At 45.1% G+C, this 21,996-nt stretch overlaps 1 protein-coding gene across 1 annotated transcript in view; it reads right to left on the bottom strand.

Annotated features, from left to right (window-relative positions):
- Window positions 1-17,526, bottom strand: part of RHPN1 (rhophilin Rho GTPase binding protein 1) — a 51,366-nt gene extending 33,840 nt beyond the window's left edge. Inside the window, exon 1 of the mRNA XM_039364910.1 lies at window positions 17,266-17,526. Coding sequence (XP_039220844.1) covers window positions 17,266-17,370 — 105 coding nt within the window. The 5' untranslated portion in view covers window positions 17,371-17,526. The remainder of the gene's footprint in view (window positions 1-17,265) is intronic.
- Between the last annotated feature and the right edge of the window lie 4,470 nt (window positions 17,527-21,996).

Raw genomic sequence — 21,996 nt, 5'->3', positions numbered from 1 at the left:
TTGATGCTCTCTGAGCTTGGTAATTTTCTTACAGATGTTTTATTACCAAACTAGTAACACCATCAGTGCTGATCAGTAGGGTTGGGAGGGGGGAGGAGGAGGAGGAGGAGGAGGACGACGACAATGACAACTTTGGGGTCCTTGAAGCTCTCTGAGTTTGGTTGTTTCTTTGCAGACATTTTATTACCAAAGTAGTAGTAGTAGTAGTAGTAGTAGTAGTAGTAATAATAATAATAAAGTTGGAAGGGACCTTGGAGGGAACATCATCAGTGCTAGAAGCAGAAATACTACTGTTCTGTTCTACTTTCTATTCTATTCTATTCCTAATTCCATTCTATTCTATTCTATTCTATTCTATTCTATTCTACTCTATTCCTATTCTATTCTATTCTATTCTATTCTATTCTATTCTATTCTATTTCTATTCTATTCTATTCCTATTTCTATTCCATTCCATTCCATATATTCTATTCTGTTCTGTTCTGTTCTGTTCTATTCTGTTCTGTTCTGCTCCGCTCTACTCTACTCTACTCTATTCTATTCTATTCTATTCCATATTCTCTACTCTACACTCTACTTTACTCTACTGTACTCTACTCTACTCTACTGTACTCTACTCTAGTCTACTCTACTCTATCCTAAACTTCTTTCTACACAGCTGACTGGGTGTGTGTTGGTGTTGCAGCCCCCTCCTCGCCCCATCCTTGCCCTTTCTTTGTCCTTTCTTGAGGAAACGTCTGCGGCAAAGCTCGCTAGCTCGTAACACAAATGGCAAACCGCATGACAGTGAAACAGGATGTTATGCAGAACTAAGCTCGAGAAGGCACTAACCACAGGGTTTTGTTTTGTGTCACCAGGTGGGCAATATAGGTCAAACATGACATGTACTCTTGACATGCTCTGAGACTAAGTAATGGGAGTGGCTTGAAGCTCATGGCGCAGCAAGAAATTATATGTATGGCACAAATGTATCACATGTAATCAATGCTTATTTGCATACTGTAATCAATAAAGTAGTTCCCGGACTTCGGTTCGGGGCAGTTCCACCCCAAGAAAACCTCCGTGTCAGGAGCCTTCTTCCGTGTATTCAGCCATTCGTGGGATCTGCCCCACGTATGGGGGGATAGCAAAAGTGGTATCCCCTCAGGTGGTGACCCCGACGTGATTCGACCCGCAAGTCGAGTGCATGTCTTGTTGCAACTCAGGGCCGGTCGTCGCAGAACGAAACACCCTCCCAGACATCTCTTGGTACCCTCATATTTCACTCGGCGGGACGCCTACTGCAATTCAGGGCCGGTCGTCGCAGAACGAAGCACCCTCCCAAACTCGTGAGTATGGGGGCAGAATTCTCTAAGCCTCAGGTCAAACACCTCCACGAACTTAGGGAATTGACCAAGACCCAACTTAATAATGGGAAAAATCTGGCCGTTCCCACCAAGTCAGACCTGGTCAGTCTGCTAAAATATATTTATCAACAATGCCCAACCTACCCCGAAGAGGGGTCACTCAAAGAATCTGTATGGACTAAATTAGGAACGTATTTTCATGAGTCCCCTAGGGCTCCGCCGAAAATACTGATCACTTGGCGGATTGTCATGGAGTATTTAAAAATACACAAGAATACCATGGTCGGGGCTCCAGACCCCCCGCCGCCATATCAATTTGGCATTCAAACCCCCCCCCCCCAGATGGAATCTGTAACGGTAGCACAATTAAATGTCCAAAAGAACATGGCACGCCCTGTGTTTGCTCACTCTAGTCTAGCAGCGCAAAATGCTTTTTCAAAGATAGATGACCCAGGCTCCTTTGCCGCAGGGTCGTTTGCAAAAATTCATCAAGGGTCCAGCCAGTCCTATGGAGATTTCATTGATCAGTTGCAAAAGGCAGTTTTTAGAGAAATCCGGAATCCCATAGCACAAAAAGAACTTATTAAAAAACTTGCTTATGAAAATGCCAATGAAGATTGCAGACGTGTCATTCAGCCTCTTCTCAGCGAGCCTCATGCCGAACTGGCAGATTACATCCAAGCATGTCGAATCGTCGGCACCAATGTCCACAACATGGAAACCTTAGCAATGGCATTGCAAAACATCAAAGGGGAGGCATCTAAAAATGGCAACTGTTTTAACTGTGGCAAGCCCGGTCATTTTCGAGCACAGTGTCGTGCCCCTGGGGGCGGCGCAAACCACTCAAATTCAAATCAAAATAGGCCAAAAACTGTGTGCCCCCGTTGTAAAAAGGGCTATCACTGGGCTTCCCAGTGTCGCACAAATCCCCCTCCTCAATCTGCCAACGGTCACAATCAGAACCAGGGAAACTAGTGGGGGGGGCACTCAGCCAGCCCTCTCCCCAAGGCTGATTCTTTGTCCACATTTAACTTAAAAGAAACCTTTATAACGTCTATGCATGCTGTTGCTGCCGAAACTGTTTCTATGCAAATACCCGGACTTACATATTTTCTTCCTCTTACTTTACCTGATGTTTCTATGCCGACAAAAGTTCCCTTGCTTTGCTATCCAGCTAGAGACCTCATCTCCCGCGGTGTTCTTGCTTCCCCCTTCTTGGTTGACTCTGATGATTTTTCTTCTCTGGCTCTAATTTGCATTGTTGATGCTCCTTTGATCGTATACAAGGAAGACCTTGCTGCAATTGTGATGCCAGTGGCCCTGGAGTTTGATCCCCTTGCTTATGAGGACATGGAACCAGTTGTTCCCCCCAACCCCTCTCTTAACAACTACCGAAAGCACTCTCTTGACCACCTACTGCTTGCTTTCACTTCCACTATTCATTCTTCTAAGCCTTTTGTTACCTTTGTGTTAAATTATCGTTCCTTTTCAGGCATAACGGGACTGGAGGCTAAAACATATAAGGAACGGTTGCTAGAATTGGGTATGTCTAGTTTAACGAAGAGAAGGACAAGGGGGGGCATGATAGCAGTGTTCCAATATCTCAGGGGCTGCCATAAAGAAGAGGGAATTAAGCTATTCTCCAAAGCACCTGAAGGCAGGACAAGAAGCAACGGGTGGAAACTAATCAAGGAGAGAAGCAACCTAGAACTAAGGAGAAACTTCCTGACAGTGAGAACAATGAATCAGTGGAACAGCTGGCCTCCAGAAGCAGTAAATGCTCCAACACTGGAAGTTTTTAAGAAGAGACTGGACAGCCATTTGTCCGAAATGGTGTAGGGTTTCCTGCCCGAGCAGGGGGTTGGACTAGATGACCTCCAAGGTCCCTTCCAACTTTACTACTATTATTATTATTATTATTATTATTATTATTATAGACACCGGAACGGATATTTCAGTAATCAGAACCTCTGAGTGGCCTGCTGACTGGCCTACCACCTCTTCCCCTGCCGTCCGAGGCGTGGGAGGCATCCAAACGGCCCGAATTAGTACCTCGCCTTTGTTAGTCACTTCTTTTCACACCGACAAACAGGCACGTATTCGCCCTGTTGTTCTTCCCCTGCAAGTTAATCTTTGGGGTCGGGATCTTTTATCCCAAATTGGGGCCACATTAACCTTTTAGGAACGGCAAAAACTGCCCCCACCCCTCTATCCCTCACTCTTTTGGATCCCACTCCTGTTTGGGTGGATCAGTGGCCCTTGACAAAAGAAAAATTGGAAGCATTACAACAGCTGGTCACTAAGCAGTTTCAATTGGGCCATCTGGTCGCATCTACCAGTCCATACAACTCACCTGTTTTTGTAATAAAAAAGAAATCTGGGAATTGGAGATTTTTGCAGGATTTGCGGTTCATAAATAGACTGATTGCTCCTATGGGATCCTTCCAACTGGGACTTCCCAACCCAAATTTAATCCCCCAAAATTTTTCTTTAATTATCATGGATCTAAAGGATGCGTTTTTTTCCATCCCTCTGGATCCCAAAGATCGCCAATTGTTTGCCTTTACCATACCAGTGTTTAATAATGCATACCCATCTGAGCGTTTTGAATGGACCGTTTTGCCTCAAGGAATGATAAACAGTCCTACAATGTGCCAATATTTTATTTCCTTTTTGTTGAAGCCATTTCGTGTGAAGTATCCCACCTTTTTATTTTATCATTACATGGATGATATTTTAATTGCCTCTTCTGATTGTTTTGATGCCGTGTCCACTGTGGCCTCTGAGCTCAGAGACCATATGGCTAACAATGGACTGACAGTGGCACCCAAAAAAATTCAAACAAAAGAACCATTTTTGTACCTGGGCCATAAGGTGATGGCCTCCAATTCCTCTCCAATAGTGCCCCAACTAATACTTCCCAATCCTGCTACCCTTGTTCAGATGCAGCAATTTTGGGGAACCCTCAATTGGGCACGACCATACATGGGCTTAACCACCTCGCAATTGGCACCTCTTTTTTCAGCCCTGCAAGGTCACAAATCTCCCGGTGACAAGATTTTTCTAACATCTGAACACCTGGAAGTTCTTGAATTAATCACTCGAATGTTGTCTGTCAAATGGGTTGATCGTGTCTTGCCTGATGTTCCCTTGTCTCTCATACTTCTAAACACCCTTCTTGTACCCACTCTGGTTGTGGTTCAAATTGCCTCGCCCTTGTTGATTGTTGAATGGATGCATTTGCCTCACACTCCACGCAAAACTATCACCTCTCGTTTCTCCCTGTATGCTTCTCTGTTGTTCAAAGGACGTGCTCGATGCCGCCAACTAACAGGCACTGAGCCAGTTGCTCTTTTTGTCCCCCTGCGACTCCCTCTGTGGGAACAGGTGTACAGGGAATCCGAAGAACTCCAGGCTGCTCTAGCCCAGTGGCCAGGACAGGCTAAGTACCATTTTCCTGCTGATCCTCGTCTGACTCTTGTCCAAACTGTCCCAGTGAAATGGCAATCTCCATGTGTGTCCTTTCCTATTCCTTCTGCCCCCACAGTCTTTGCAGATGGAAGCGCCCACACAGGCGTTTGTACTTTCTTACAAGATGGTGTTTGGCAAACCCATCGCACTCATGGCCACAAGTCTGCCCAAAGGGCTGAAATGGCCGCTTCTGTATTGGCTTTCTCCATGTTTAAAGATTCTGCCTTTAACTTGATTGTTGACTCCTTGTATGTTGCTCATGTTGTTAGTAATATCTTTCAGTCCTATCTTTCACCTTCGTTAGATACATCTCTAATGGCTCTTTTTTGTCAGCTACAAGACTTAATCCATGCCCGTGTCCACCCTTTTTTTATCGCCCACATCCGAAGTCACCAGCCCTTTCCAGGCATGCTGACAGAAGGTAACGCAAGGGCGGATGCGGCAGCAAAGGAGCCTTTAGCAAAGGAACCTTTGGGTAAAGAGTCTCATCAATTTTTTCCCATGACTCTGCTCACGGCCTGGGAAAGTCATAGCTACTTTCACCAAAATAAAAAAGCCCTCATGAAACAGTTGTCATTGACATCGGCCGAGGCTTCGGCCATCATCCAGCAATGTGCTACCTGCAGTTTGCAAGCACATGCTATACCCATGGGAGTCAATCCACGCGGGTTGGCCACTTGCTCCCTATGGCAAATGGATGTCACTCAATATTCCCCTTTTTCCCCGTGGAAGTTTTTACATGTTTCAATTGATACCTTTTCAAATTTCATTATGGCCTCCCCCCAAAGGGGCGAGGCTACCAAGCACGTAATTAATCATTGTCTCCGTACATTTGCAGTGATGGGATGCCCCAAAGAATTAAAAACAGATAACGGCTCAGCGTATTGCAACGCGCCGTTTTCCTCCTTTTGTCAGAAATGGGGAATTGTCCACAAGTTTGGGATTCCTTGGAATTCTACCGGTCAAGCGATCGTTGAACGTGCTAATCAGACCCTAAAAAACATGCTAAAACGATTCGAACAGGAGAAAATAACTCCTGGCCTCCCCTCACTGCAAGATACCTTAAATCGAGCACTTTATTCTCTCAATTTTCTGAACCTCACAGGCACTCCGCCTCTGTCGGCAGCGCAACGCCACTTTGCCACGCCAGAGTCACCGACAACCAAAGATTTGCGCCCTCCAGTGTACTATCGCGAGTTGCCTGATCCTACTTGGAAAGGTCCGGCTGATCTCATCACCTGGGGGCGAGGCTACGCAGCAATTTAACTGCCTGATCGAGTATTGTGGGTGCCAGGGAAGCAAGTGAGACCCTACCTTTGCAAACCTGCGGCCCCACCCATTGCATCGGAGCCTGATCCTCCCTCACATCATGATGCCTGAATCCATTCCTGACTTCGGAGGGAAACCAGACCCCTCGCTTTTCCCACCGCTTCCCGAGTATGGACTTCCGGATAGCCCCCCGATCTACCAGGAAAACGGTCGGGGGTCCTCCGAAGACTCCCCTCCTCCCTATAAGGATCCGCCACGATGTCCCTTCATTCGAGGTGATCTGACATTTACTGATTTGCTAACCGCGCGCATGTCTTGCTCGCATTTTGTATATCATTTCATAATATTGACATTGTTTATGCTATGTATTTTTTTGGCTATGTGGGTGGCCTTTGCAGAGGGTGACAAGGCTAAAAATACCAATCAGAAAAATCCAAACTGGAACCAGACTACAACTCCTTCGCAGAGTGCGCAGGGAGGTGGATGCCAGTTGTGACCGGTGCATCGTTGAGGTAAAACAAGGTCTGTCAACTGTTCTTACCCTGATTCATTCCAATATTGTACCGACTCCCTGTCCCCAGAAATCTTCTTGTATTTTTAACAAAACTCAATATGTGACCTGCGCCAACAGGTTGTCATTCACGTGTCATAACCCGGCCCTGCCCACACGGTATAACATCTCCGTTTGGGCAGGCATTGGGGTTGTCAAGGGACCGCCTCAAGCAGCTCGGTTATGGTACGTGAATCACACAGTGGTCACTAAAGCCAAAATTTGGGCTATAACCTTTGATGTCTGCAGTGCCATGTCAAAAAAAATCCTTCCGTGGCTGTGGGACACAACCTGCTGGTTATAACAACGATCACAAGTACTTGTGCACTAGACCCCAACCCCTAGAGCCTTATCAGTTTCCACAGCCCTGCATCGGTTGGTACAACTACCAAAACACAGCCTGGCGGGCAATTTGTCTGCACACGAATGGGGGATACAGGGGTTGCTATAATCCACTCAATACTAACCAGCACCTTGTTCGTTCCTTTGTCCGACAATCAAATAGCAACAAGGTAACCATAGAAATAGAAAAAAATCATCCCCCCATGGAAACCTATGGCATAGGCATTGATGGATCTGGAAGAGACCCATTGACACACATCACCATAAAGGTCCAGAACTTGGAGAATGTTCAAAGAATTGAATGGTCAGTTTATGATCATCTAGCCAAATTAGAGGCCAAAGCGTCTCCCCTAATATCTGACAAAGCACGAAACCTTTTCATAGAATTTGCAAAACAAATAGGCTCTGCATTGGGTGTTAAAAATTGTTTCGTTTGCGGAGGTACCAACATGGGGGAACAATGGCCATGGGAGGTTCATGAAGCAGATCCTGAGTATTTAAACAATCAAACAACATTTGCTAATTTTACTTTTAGAAACCTGAAAGACCCTGCGGTGTGGACCTTGACTACAAATGTTATAGGAACTAATTGCTTTTTCAAGAATGGCTCCATCCCTGTTGGTATGCTTCTTTGCCGTGGACAATGGGAAGAAGGTCAGTGGGTGTCCCCCACCAACGAGTCCACTCCTGCACTATTAAATCATACCTTTTTCAATTATCTCAACAGGTCTTCTCTCAATTGGACAGCACCGCAAGGCATGTATTGGGTATGCGGTTCCTTTGCATACGAGTACTTACCTCCAGACTGGTTAGGGGCTTGTGTGTTAGGGTGGATCAAACCTTCCTTTTTCCTCCTTCCCCTGACTGCTAAACAGACCCTGGGTGCCCCGGTGTATGACAATTGGGGTAGAAAAAAGAGGGATGTGCCCTCGGAAGGCTATGCAGGTATACGGGTGGGCAACTGGAAGGACGATGAATGGCCACCCGAAAGAATCATTGCCTACTACGATCCTGCCACTTGGGCTGAGGATGGGTCCTGGGGTTATAGGACCCCCATATATATGCTTAATCGCATTATTCGCTTGCAGGCTGTGCTTGAGTTACGCAGCCGATGCATTTCAGCCGCTTTAACCGTTCTTGCCACTGCTCAGGACAAGCTGCGCACCGCTGTTTACCAAAATCGCTTGGCTTTGGATTATCTTCTTGCTAAGGAGGGAGGAGTGTGTGGAAAATTTAATTTGACCAACTGTTGTTTGGAAATTGATGAAACCGGAAAGGTAGTTGCAGATTTGACTAAGGAACTCCGTAAGCTGGTCCATGTGCCTGTACAAAAATGGACTGGGATCTTGGATGAAGGAGGATTTTTGGGGCGGGATTTTTAGGAACTGGAAGCAAGCAGCCTTCATGTTTGGTGTAATCTTGTTAGGTCTCCTTTTACTTCCCTGCCTGATTCCCCTTCTTCGAAACTTGATACAAAGCACTGTGGAGGGTATGGTGGACAAGAGGACCATACACCTGGTTAGGTACAAGAAACTGCCAACCATGGACATACCGGACCCTTTAGCCATAACCCTTAGCAGTGAAGAAGATGATTTTTCCTTTAATTAGAAAAAGACAGGGGAGATGTTGGAGTTGTAGCCCCCTCCTCGCCCCCTCCTTGCCCTTTGTTTGCCCTTTCTTGAGGAAACATCTGCGGCAAAGCTCGCTAGCTCGTAACACAAATGGCAAACCGCATGACAGTTAAACAGGATGTTATGCAGAACTAAGCTCGAGAAGGCACTAACCACAGGGTTTTGTTTTGTGTAGCCAGGTGGGCAATATAGGTCAAACATGACATGTACTCTTGACATGCTCTGAGACTAAGTAATGGGAGTGGTTTTAAGCTTATGGCGCAGCAAGAAATTATATGTATGGCACAAATGTATCACATGTAATCAATGCTTATTTGCATACTGTAATCAATAAAGTAGTTCCCGGACTTCGGTTCGGGGCAGTTCCACCCCAAGAAAACCTCCGTGTCAGGAGCCTTCTTCCGTGTATTCAGCCATTCGTGGGATCTGCCCCACGTATGGGGGGATAGCAAAAGTGGTATCCCCTCAGGTGTGACCGTATTTCAACTTGCAAAAGAGAGGTTCTTTCTGCTGACAAAGAATAGCCTCAAGTTGTTATCAGCCGTGGTTGCACAAATTTAAGGCATTTTTTTGGGCTGCTCTCACCGATTTGGCCTGTAACGAGGTGCACTATCAGTCTACTGCAACTCCCTGCAATCAGCAGGAAGCAAAACACAAACACACGTTCCCATCACACACAGGTCCCGATCTGGGGAAGGGACATTTTGCAAAATGAAGCAAAGCAAGTCCGGGAATAGGAAGCTAAAGCAAGGAAAAGCAGGAGAGCAGAAGAGGAGGAGGGAAACAGGACTCAAGAGTTAAAAGAAAAGAGTATTTGAAGGTCAGGGTCGAACGGTGGTGTCCTTAGCGCTCTCTGAGCTTGGCTGCTTTCCTTGCAGATGTTTCATTAAACAGCTGTTCCAAGATTTGAGGGGCTGCCGCAGAGTGGAGGGGGAGGGGGTGTGTCAACCTATTTTTTCCAAAGCACCCGAAGGCCGAACCGAGGAATAACGGATGGAAACTGATCAAAGAGAGATTCAGCCTGGAAATTAAGGAGAAACTTCCTGACAGTGAGGACAATTCGCCCGTGGAACGGAAGTCGCCCCCAGATGTGGTGGGAGCTTCATCCCTGGAAGCTTCCAAAAAGAGACCTGGATTGCCATCTGTCAGAAATGGTGGAAGGGTCTCCTGCTTGGGTGGTGGTGGTGGGGGGATGGACTAGATGACCTCCAAGCTCCCTTCCAACTTTATTATTCTGTAGGGGGTCTCCTGCTTCAGCAAGGGACTGGACTAGAACTTTTCAAAAACTTTTGGAAAAAAGAGGGACCCCCCCCCTCTTGTGGGATGCTCTGTTTTCAGGTCCGGTGGACACCGGGGGCTTCTTCCCAGAGCCCCCAAAGGGGAGCAAAATAATCTGTGGGAAGTAAGTGGTCTCTGAGCTTTTCTAGGTCTAGCAATGAGTTTGGGCTACTGTTGGGTCTTCCTTTCCTTTCCTTTCCCTTCCTTTCCTTTCTTTCCACTTTCCTTTCCCTCTTTCCTTCCTCCTTTCCTTTCCCTCCTTTTCTTTCCTTTCACTTTCCTTTCCTTCTTTCTTCCTTCTTTCCTTCCTTCCTTCTTTCTTTTTCTTCCTTCCTTCCTTCCTTTCCCCTTTTCCTTCCTTCCCTCTCTCCCTTCCTTCCTCCCTTCCTCTTCTTTATCTCCTTCCTTCCTTCTTTTTCTCCTTCCTTTTTCTTTCTCTCCTTCCTTCTCCATTTCCTTCCTCCCTTCCTCCTTCCCTTCCCTATTTCTCTTCCTTCTACCTTCCTTCCTTTTTCCCTCCGTCCCTCCCTCTTCTTTCTCTCCTTCGTTCCTCCCTTTTCCTTTCTTTTTCTTTCCTCCCTCTCCTTCCTTCCTTCCTTCCTTCCCTCTCACTCCTACCCTATTTCCTTCCTTCCCCTCCATTTTCTTCCTCCCTCCCTCCCTCTCTCCCAACATCAATCTTGTAGGATTATTCACGTGTTATTTTAACTTATTTTATCGGGTTCCATTTAAAGGCCTGGCCCCTTGGCAAGCCCACTGAAAAAACAAAGGAGCCAGGAAATCCATCTAGCGGGAATCCCACGGTGATCGTTCTACTCTGCCAAAGCTCTTAAGCCAAAGTTTTCGCAAACGTTTTCCTTCATTACCCAGAACTGCTTATCAGAAAGTCAACTTTGCCACCTTTTAATCTAAGCCACCTCCCTCCACCGGAGGGGTTAAAATTATTTTGCAAAACTTTGGTCCGCGTAACTCCGATCTCCTTCACCTGATCCCTTCCAATGGGTGTTAAGACTTCTGTACAGGTAGCTTATTGTCAGAGAGTGCATAGCCTTATTGCGTGAGATAAGCCAGGGGTAAACACAGTAAATAGTGATTTGTATTAAATGGTGGTTTATCTGACACTATCTATAATATCATACACCAGGAACAATAGATATACACGTGCTAATACAGCAGGATCCAACAAACCACAGTTACAGCAGGAAACGGAAGAGAGAGAACACAGCAGCAGAGCTTTCCCTTTATACAATGGCTCTTAAAGAGACTCAGACCCTGCTGAGTGATTCTTATCATTACATTACATCTTAACACTACCATCAGAACCCATCATATAAGTACAGCTCGTCCTCAACTTACAACGGTTCGTTTAGTGATGGTTCGAAGTTACAACGGCATTGAAAACAGGGGCTTATGTGTTTCACACTTACGGCCGTTGCGGCCTCCCCGCGCTCACGCGATCAAAATTCAGACGCTTGGCCACCGACTCATATTGATGACGGTCGCAGCATCCCCGGGGACAGGCGATACCCCTTTTGTGACCTTCAGACGAGCAAAGTCAATGGGGGGGTGGAAGCCAGATTCGCTTAACGACCGTGTGACCAACTCAACAACCGCAGCAATTCACTTAGCAACCGTCTCGCTTAGCAATCCAAATTTGTTTACATCGTTTTGTGTAAGTAAAAAAAGTTGAGGTTGACGATCTTAACCAGTAAAAATGTTTAGAACATTGTAGGAAAAACAAATGTAAACAAGACCTGTAAACAGGATCTATGATGAGACAGCCAGAATGACTAGATGGAAAAGGAATACTATATGGATGTGATTATTATTTGTAGAAGTACTAGAAAACTTCTATGTTGAATTACCATTTATTAAAACAATGAATTGTGTTTACCTAAGGTTGGTAAAAGAGAACACTATGGGGAAAAGAGAAAATCGTTTAAAGCTATTAGGTGGATTATAGATTATAGAATTTAACTGTTAGTGAATGTTTGATAAATGTAAACCCAGACAAGACATTGGTAGTGACAGATTTGATCTTCCTGGCCTCCAAGATCACCGCAGATGGGGACTACAGCCAAGAAATCAAAAGACGCTTGCTCCTGGGGAGGAAAGCTATGGCAAATCTAGACAGCATACTAAAAAGCAGAGATGTCACCCTGCCAACAAAAGTGCGTATAGTCCAGGCCATGGTTTTCCCAGTTGCAATGTATGGCCGTGAAAGTTGGACCATAAGAAAGGCTGAGCGCCAAAGAATGGAGGCCTTTGAACTCTGGTGCTGGAGAAGACTCCTGCGAGTCCCCTGGACTGCAAGTCGATCCAACCGGTCAGTCCTGGAGATCAACCCCGACTGCTCTTTAGAAGGCCAGATCCTGAAGTGGAAACTCAAGTACTTTAGCCACCTAATGAGGATTCACTGGAGAAGGGCCTAATGCTGGGAAAGATGGAGGGCAAGAGAAGAAGGGGACGACAGAGAATGAGGGGGCTGGATGGAGTCACTGAAGCAGGAGGCGTGAGCTTCAGAAGATGGCGGAGGACAGGAAGACCTGGAGGAACGTTGTCCATGGGGTCGCGATGGGTCGGACATGACTTCGCAACTAACAACAACAACGTTAAAAAATTAATTGCTAATTTAAGCCGAAGACTACCCGTCCCTATGAGGGGGGGCATCATAACTTACTTAGCAGCCGGTCGTTAAACCGAGGACTACCCGTCCCCCTGAGGGGGGGGCATCATAACTTACTAAGCAGCCGGTCGCTAAGCCGAGGACTGTATAGTACGGTGCAGCCACAATTAAAGTCAAACAGAATATTCTTTCTGGATTTCCAGAGGAACAACCTCAGGCATTTTGTGGCTGTTTTTTGACCTCATGCAGGAAATATTTAAGCAGCCAGTCAACTTTCTTTTGCTGGCTTGTCAAGTCAACAAGGATATTTTTTTAAAATAAAATAAAAAAAATCAAAATTCTAGCGTAAACCAGTTAGAAGAGAAGCCAGCCATGGTGGCTGCCCAACAGGTTAATGATATGGAACGACTCTGGAAAAATAAAATTTCTCACAATTGCAGGCAGTTTTTAAGAAAGTTTAAACATGCGGTGCTCCAGCTGTTGTTCTGATACGGAATTCTGATAGAATAGAATAGAATAGAATAGAATAGAAAATAGAATAGAATAAACAGAAAATAGAATAGAATAAATAGAAAATAGAATAGAATAGAATAAATAGAAAATAGTATAGAATAGAATAAATAGAAAATAGTATAGAATAAATGGAAAATAGTATAGAATAGAATAAATAGAAAATAGAATAGAATAGAATAAATAGAAGATAGTATAGAATAGAATAAATGGAAAATAGTATAGAATAGAATAAATAGAAAATAGAAAATAGAATAGAATAGAATAGAATAGAATAGAATAGAATAGAATAGAATAGAATAGAATAGAAGCTGGAAGGGACCTTGGAGGTCTTCTAGTCCAGCCCCCTGCTCAAACAGGAGAACCTATGCAATCTCAGACAACTGACTGTTTAGACCATCAATCTCCTGATACGTTTTTCCCAATTTTTAGTTTCCCATTAATGTTTAAATTTAACGTTTAAAATTTATACTTTCCAAGTTTTAAATTACCCCAATTTCCTTTATCACAATTCATCCCAGGATCTTACATCAGCCGGTTAATAATGCAATATAATATTCTTATTTTCTAGTAGTTTCCAAATGTCTTAAAATTTAACAACCCAAATTTCTCTTATTTCGACATTTAATACTTCCCCTTTTTTCTCGCAATCTCTACTCTCCGAATTTTGATCGCGTTGCGACAGCCGCTAAGCGTGAAAACGCTCACTTTCTCCGTGCTGTTGCACCCTCGAACCGTCACTAAACGAACCGCCATAAATTGAGGACCGCTTTTATTTAATACACTGCACGTTTAAACATTTTAAGACTTTTTTCACGAAAGCAAAAAACCAAAAAATCATCCTCTCTCTCTTTTTTTTAAAACAGGGATTTAGGGTTACAACTTTACACAATTTTACCGTGTTTTGGGGCTGCATTTAGAAAAGCCACTTTATCCATTCAAAAAGACACTTTGGGGGGTGTCGATGGACCTCAAACTCCCCAAATAAATTCAACAAAGAGAAGATGTCAACCTTCGTGACTTTAAATTTTAAAAAAACAAAACGAGGGAATTTTGTCACGCCTGCAGATCCGAAATCAGGAACTGATTAAGCTCCGGTCTACAACACTCAACGGATGAGAAGGGCTGATTACCAAAGTTGTTTACGAGGCAATCGCAACAACAGGTGTGATTAAGCAACCTGTTTGCAGGTAGCATTAAGGGAACAGGATGTCTCAAGAGGCCGACTCTCTCGGTGGCCATGTCAGGTCTTCTTTTGCCCAAGGAAGTCTGCAGAAAACAGCTCAGCCTGAGGAAGTCTAGATGGTCTTCCAGAAACCCCATCTGGAGGTCATATTCCGAACCCGCCACCGCTGTAGAAGTGTCCAAATCCAGCGGGAACTTTTTCTGAGTGTAATTGTTTTCTTGCAGACGTTTCATGATCCAAACTAGGCACAACGTCGTCAGATGCTGATTGTGTTCTCCTAGTTTGGGTCATGAAACTTCTGTAGGAAAAAAAGATCCAGCTCAGAGAGTCCTCCCCCTCCTCCTCCTCCTCCTCCTCCTTCTCCTCCTTGCAAATACATTCCTTCTAGTACTGAGGTTGTTCCCTAGTTTAAGTCATGAAACATCTGCAAGGAAACCACCCAGCTCAGAGAGCACCAGGGACCACACAGTCCTCCTCCTCTTCCTCGCAAACGCATTCCTTCTAATACTGATGATTCTCCCTAGTTGAGGTCATGACACTTCTGCAGGAAAACAACTAAGAGAGCACCAAGGACCCCACAGTCCTCCTCCTCCTCCTCTCCATTACATAAATCCCACTCTTTTCCAGCACTGATGATGTTACCTAGTTGGGTCATGAAACGTCTGCAAGAAAACAACTCAGCTCAGAGAGCACCAGGACCCCACAGTCCGTCCTTCCTTCCTTCCTTCCTTCCTTCCTTCCTTCCTTCCTTCCTTCCTTCCTTCCTTCCTTCCTTCCTTCCTTCCTTCCTTCATTCCTCCTCCTCCTCCTCCTCCTATTCTAGTACTGATGATGTTACCTAGTTGGGTTATGAAATGTCTGCAAGAAAACAACCCAGCTCAGAGAGCACCAAGGACCCCACAGTCCTTCTCCTCCTCCTCCTCCCCCTCCTCCTCCTCCTCCTCCTCCTCCTCCTCTTCCTCCTCCTCTCCCTTCTAGCACTGATGATGTTCCCTAGTTTGGGTCATGAAACGTCTGCAAGAAAACAACCAAGCACCAAAGACCTTTTTTTTCAACCCCGAGCTACAAAGATTCTCTTTTTTTGGACCCTTTCCCTAAACTGTGATCTAGCTGGAAGCAGATCAGAGGCCGTGGATCCCAGGAAGACCTGGCTGAATTCCACCCTTAACGATGACTCATTTGGGATGGAGGCCTCGGACAAGATGTTCCTGAGCGTGCGGGTCACGTCTTTCTTGGGAATCCATCCCTGCCCTCCCCCCATCTCCTGGGTCTTTCTCTATCTCAAGACAGTTGTTGAGGGCCGAGTACTGCTTTACAACTCCTTAGTAAAGCCACACCTGGAAGCCTGCATCCAGTTTTGGTCACCCCCTTACAAAAAGATCTTGAGACTTCAGGAAAAGGGTAAAGTAGAGCAACTAAGATGATTAAAGGCTAGGAGACAACAACATATGAAGATTTGGGCATGGCTAGTCTAGAGAAAAGAAGGTCTAGGGGTGATATGACCGCAGTATTCCAGTATCTGAGGGGCTGCCACAAAGAAGGAGGGGGGTCAAGCTGTTCTCCAAAGCACCAGAGGGCAGGACAAGAAACAATGGTTGGAAACTGATCAAAGAGAGAAGCAACCTGGAACTAAGGAGAAACTTCCTGACAGTGAGAACAATCAATCAGTGGAACAGCTTGCCACCAGAAATCGTGGGCGCCCCATCACTGGAGATTTTTAAGAAGAGACTGGGCATTCACCTGTCTGAGATGGTATAGGTTCTCCTGCTTGAGCAGGGGGCTGGACTAGAAGACCTCCAAGGTCCCTTCCAGCTCTATTCTGATTAATTAAGTTTTGGGACTTGCAGATCAGGCAGCCTTGTGAAAAAGGTGGAAAGTTCACCCCACGTGAAAAGGGTGAAATTTGGAAGGAGCAAGGAAGGGCTGACGGATCTGCTTCGCCTTCCCCAACATGGTCTCCAGCCCTGGTGAGGCTAGCTCCAAGGTCCTAATCTGTCCAATTTCAAGATTAGGATAGGATAGGATAGGATGGGATAATAGAATAGAATAGAACAGAATAGAATAGAGTGGAATGGAATGGAATAGAAAGAAATAGACATAGAAATAAGGAATAGAATAGAATAGAATATATGGAATGGAATGAAATAGAAATAAGAAATAAGGGAATAGAATAGAATAGAATAGAATAGAATAGAATAGAATAGAATAGAATAGAATAGAATGGAATGGAATGGAATGGAATGGAATAGAAATAAGAAATAGAATAGAATAGAATAATGAAAGAATAGAATAGAATAGAATAGAATAGAATAGAATAGAATAGAATAGAATAGAATAGAATAGAATAGAATAGAATAGATGGAATGGAATGAAATAGAAATAAGAAATAAGTTAATAGAATAGAATAGAATAGAATAGATGGAATGGAATGAAATAGAAATAAGAAATAGAATAGAATAGAATAATGAAAGAATAGAATAGAATAGAATAGAATAGAATAGAATAGAATAGAATAGAATAGATGGAATGGAATGAAATAGAAATAAGAAATAAGTTAATAGAATAGAATAGAATAGAATAGATGGAATGGAATGAAATAGAAATAAGAAATAGAATAGAATAGAATAATGAAAGAATAGAATAGAATAGAATAGAATAGATGGAATGGAATGAAATAGAAATAAGAAATAAGTTAATAGAATAGAATAGAATAGAATAGAATAGAATAGATGGAATGGAATGAAATAGAAATAAGAAATAGAATAGAAATAATGATAAGAATAGAATAGAATAGAATAGAATAGAATAGAATAGAATAGAATAGAATAGAATAACAAGAGTTGGAAGGGACCTTGGAGGTCTTCTAGTCCAGCCCCCTGCTCGGGCAGGAGAACCCATAGTACCAATTTCGTGAAATCTGGCACAGACAAGGGGAAGCCGAGCTGTTGGCAGAGACAAACCTAAAAATGCACGGGCGGGGGGGGGTCTCTGCTCGATCCTCCCCATCCCACCCACACCCTTTTGCCTCCCCCCTCCCCACCTCCTTTTAGCCTCACCTTCTGCAGGTTGCAGCTCTTGGAAAGATGCCTGGGGAAGGGGCGCTCGCCGGCTGGCTCCCCATCAGCCTCCCCTCCTGGGGGGCTCTCCTCTTCCGGGGTCATCTGGGCTGGCACGAAGTGGGCATCTGTCCGGGGGAATCGCAGCAGCAGCAGCAGCAGCGCCCCTCCCCACCCAGCTGCTTTCCAAACCTTTCTGGGGAGGGGGGGCCGCTTTTCCCGACTTGATTGAGGGGGGGGCAACGGGGACCCCCCCAAACCCACCCCCCCACGCCTTCAAGGGAACCTTAAGCACCCCCCTCTCCCCTGCCAGCTCCGGCCAGGGGGTTCCAGGGTGGGGTTAAGGGGGGGGGCTCCTTCAAATCGCCCCAGCGGTGGTGGTGGGATTGCGCCCACGGGGGGGGGGGGAACCCAGCGCCTCCCGATGGCCCCCCACGAAATGCCAAATTTGCTGGCCGGCTTGCAAAATGTGCAGCTCTGCCAACTTCGGGGGGGGGTGGTCTTTGCAAAGCTGGAGGGGTTGCAAAAAAGACAAAGAGGGGCGGTGTGTGCGGGGGGGGGTCTCATGCAACCCGGGCCCCCGCCGTCTCGCCCTCCATCCAGCGCCTGGCTTTCTCCCCAGCCGCAGCCCGAGAGGTCCGACTCCCGTCCAGCCTTTTTTTTTTTTTTCTCCTTTCCAGAGACTGGCAAGCGCAGGCAGGGCCGGCTTGGTCCAATGGCGGGACGCCGTGTCTGGAAAGGGCAGCTCCTCTAGCCAATGGGCGGAGGCGAAGGGAGGTCCGGGCCCCGCCTCCCCACGCCTTTTCCCATGGGAAGGGGGGAGAAAGGGAAGGCGGAGCCGGAGGGTTCGATCTCCCGGGGCAACCCCGGGGATTAGAACGCGGTGACGTCACCGCGGGGGAAAGTTGCCGGCGGGTTGCGCTGCCTTGCTGGCTTAAAGCTTCGGTGGGCGGGCGGGTCTCTGTGTGTTTTGTGTGTGTGTTTGTGTGTGTTTTTCTGTTCTCTCTCTGTCTCTCTCTCTCTCACACTCACTCACTCACTCAATCTCTGTGTGTGTGTGTGTGTGTGTGTGTGTGTGTGTGTGTGTGACCCCTGCCTTCCCGTGTGCCAGACTGGATCTAGTGCATTAATGCACGCGTGGGTGCAAATTAATTGTGAGAAGGACCTTGGAGTCCTCGTGGACGATCACTTGACTATGAGTCAGCCGTGTGCAGCAGCCGCCAAAAAAGCTAACACAATCCTGGGTTGCATAAACAGAGGCGTAGAGTCAGGATGACCTGAAGTATTAGCACCGCTTTATAAAACCCTAGTGAGGCCACACTTGGAATACTGCAGCCAATTTTGGTCACCGTATCACACACACACACAAAAAAGTGGTGAGATTTTGGAAAAAGTGCACAGAAGAGCAACTAAGATGATCCAAGGCCTGGAGACCAAAACATAGAAAGAACGGTTGCGGGACCTGGGTTTGGCTAATCTAAAGAAAAGAAGAAATAGGGTAGACATGATAGCAGTGTTCCAGTATTTGAGGGGCTGCCACAAAGAAGTGGGGGTTCAGGTTGTTCACCAGAGCATCCAAGGGAAGGACAAGAAACAATGGTTGGAAGCTGATCAAAGAGAGAAGCAACCTGGAATTAAGGAGAAACTTCCTAATAGTGAGGACAATTAACCAGTGGAACAGCTTGCCACCAGAAGTCGTGGGTGCTCCATCATTGGAGGTTTTTAAGAAGAGACTAGACATTCACCTGTCTGGGACGGTATAGGTTCTCCTGCTTGAGCAGGGGGCTGGACTAGAAGACCTCCAAGGTCCCTTCCAGATTCTATTCTATTCTATTCTATTCTATTCTATTCTATTCTATTCTTATCATTATTTCTATTCTATTCTATTCTATTCTATTCTATTCTATTCTATTCTATTCTATTATCATTATTTCTATTCTATTCTATTTTTATCATTATTTCTATTCTATTCTATTCTTGTCATTATTTCTATTCTATTCTATTCTATTCTGTTCTGTTCTATTCTATTCTATTCTATTCTATTCTATTCTATTCTATTCTATTCATCTTAAGCCCAGGACTCTTCAATATCTTTATCAATGACTTAGATGGGGGAATACAAGGGGAACTCATCAAATTTGCAGATGACAATAAACTGGCAGGAAGAGCCAACACCCCAGAAGATAAACTTGGGATCCAAAAAGATCTTGACAGACTTGAACAATGGGCCCTATCCAACAAAATGATATTTGGTTTGGTTAATCTAGAGAAAAGGAGGATGAGGGGGGACAAGATAGCAGTGTTCCAATATTTCAGAGGCAGCCCCAAAGAAGAGGGAGTCAAGGTATTCTCCAAAGCGCCGAGAAGCAACGGATGGAAACGAATCAAGGAGAGAAGCAACCTGGAACTAAGGAGAAACTTCCTGACAGGGAGAACAATTAACCAGTGGAACCGCCTGCCTCCAGAAGCTGTGAATGCGCCAACACTGGAAGGTTTTAAGAAGAGACTGGACAGCCATTTGTCCAAAATGGTATCAGGTCTCTTGCTTGAGCAGGGGGTTGGACTAGATGACCTCCGAGGTCCCTTCCAGCTCTGTGCTGATTCTGATTCATAAGTGGAAGGCATTGGCGGACATCAAGTCTACAAGAGCTGGGCAGAAACGCTACCCTTCCCTGGGCCAGCTGTGTTGCAAGAACTTTTAATTTGATGTCCCTTCCCAGCTAAGTGCAAAGATGGAGTAGTGGAACAGTAAAATAACAAAACAACGTGCCTCCCCCTTTCCTGGTGCCTCTTAAAAGGCCATCAGGGATCTGGAGGTCAGCACTGGTGGAGGAGATAAAGGAAGGAAAAGACGTAAAGAGAAATTTAACTGCTCCTTGCTCCGCTCCAATCTCTCTTTCTCTCTCTCTCTCTCTCTTTTTTGCCAAAGTTAATTTGAGCTGGGTGATGATAGGTTTGGATGCAGAAGGGGGGGCAGGAAAGAGCAGAGATATGATCCAGAGACTTTTGCAGCCAGATCCCATTTCTTTCCTGCTCTGGTTGCTGATAGGGATGTTTTCCCCGCTCACTGGTGATACGCAAGAGACAGGAAAGCCTCAGAGATCCCCCCAGTGGCTCTGGTTATCTCTTGCTGTGCTTGGATAGAATTAGAACTGCAGCATTGATGGTGATTTGGATCCCGGGATAAACACTGGGAGGGACCAGCAGTGGTGTAACTGGTATTGTGGTGTGGGAAGTCAGCCCCCCCCCTCCCGAGAAGGAAATATTAAAAAGGCAGAAAAATATAATAATAATAATGATAATAATAATGATGATGATGATAATAATAATAATAATAATAATAATAGTAAGGCTGCCTTTTACAATTGACTAATAGCGAATTTGTCAATGCCAATGGTGTTCAAGTGGTGCTCCAGTTGTTTTGGGATTGCACCCAAGGAGCCTATGACTATTGGTACTACCCTTGCTTGCTTTTGCCACAGTCTTTCTATTTCTATTTGTAGGTCTTTGTATTTTGTATCTTCTCCAGTTCTTTCTCTTCTATTCTGCTGTCTCCAGGCACTGCCACATCCACTATCCAGACTTTTTTGTCTTTTTATCGACAATTGTTAAGTCTGGGGTGTTATGTTGCAGGTGCTTGTCTGTTTGAATTCTGAAGTCCCAGAGCAGTTTAATTTTATCATTTTCTATGACTTTCTCTATTTTATGATCCCACCAGTTTTTGCTTACAGGCAAATGATATTTTTTGCAGATCTTCCAATGCACCATTGTTGCTACTTTGTCATGCCGCTGCTTGTAGTCAGTCTGTGCAATCTTCTTGCAACAGCTTACCAGGTGGTCCACTGTTTCTTCAGCTTCTTTGCATAGGCGGCACTTACTGTCTGTTGCTGTCTTCTCAATTTTGACTTTTATATGCATTTGTCCTTAAGGCTTGGTCTTGTGCAGCCAGAATTAGTCCCTCGGTCTCTTTCTTCAATTTTCCTGCTCTTAGCCATTGCCAGGTTTTATTATTATCTGCTTTCCCAGCTATTTTTTTCATGTATTGGCCATGTAGTGCTTTGTCTTCCCATGCCTCTATTCTGTTCTTCATTTGGTCTTTCTTGTAGGCCAGTTTGGTCTCTCCAGTAGTCAGTAAGCCTTCCTGATATACTAATTTCAGTGCATCTTCATCATTGTTCTTCAGATATTCTTCCAAAGCCATTTTTTCTTCTTCAACCATCTGATGTACTTGTAGCATTCCACGCCCACCTATTTGCCTTGGTAGATAAAGTCTATCAATGTCACTGCGTGGATGAAGGGCATGATTCATTGTCATTATTTTTCTGGTCTTCCTATCCATTGCTTTTAGTTCTGCTTGAGTCCAGTCCACTATTCCAGCTGTGTACCTGATGACTGGAATTGCCCAGGTGTTGTTGTTGTTGTTATTATCATCATTATTATCATTATTATTATATTTTTCTGCCCTTTTAATATTTCCTAGTCAATTGCAAAAGGCGGCCTTACTAGGAACTGCTTCCATCCTGCGACGATACCTGTAATACCATCAAACATCCACATCTGCCTATCCCAGGTCCTGAGTAAGGACTCGATAGGTAGACAAAATGCCAAATCCAGTCTGAACATCTGGCTGACTGTGCGATGATTCATAATGATGATGATGATGATGATGATGATAAAGTTGGAAGGGACCTTGGAGGTCATCTAGTCCAACCCCCTGCTCAGGCAGGAGAC

This window comes from Crotalus tigris, unplaced genomic scaffold (genome assembly GCF_016545835.1).
Source record: "Crotalus tigris isolate CLP2741 ecotype Arizona unplaced genomic scaffold, ASM1654583v1 scf7180000019926.259901, whole genome shotgun sequence".
NCBI lineage: Eukaryota > Metazoa > Chordata > Lepidosauria > Squamata > Viperidae > Crotalus > Crotalus tigris.
Note: the sequence above shows the minus strand (reverse complement) of the source record. Positions and strands in the feature narration are given on the sequence as shown.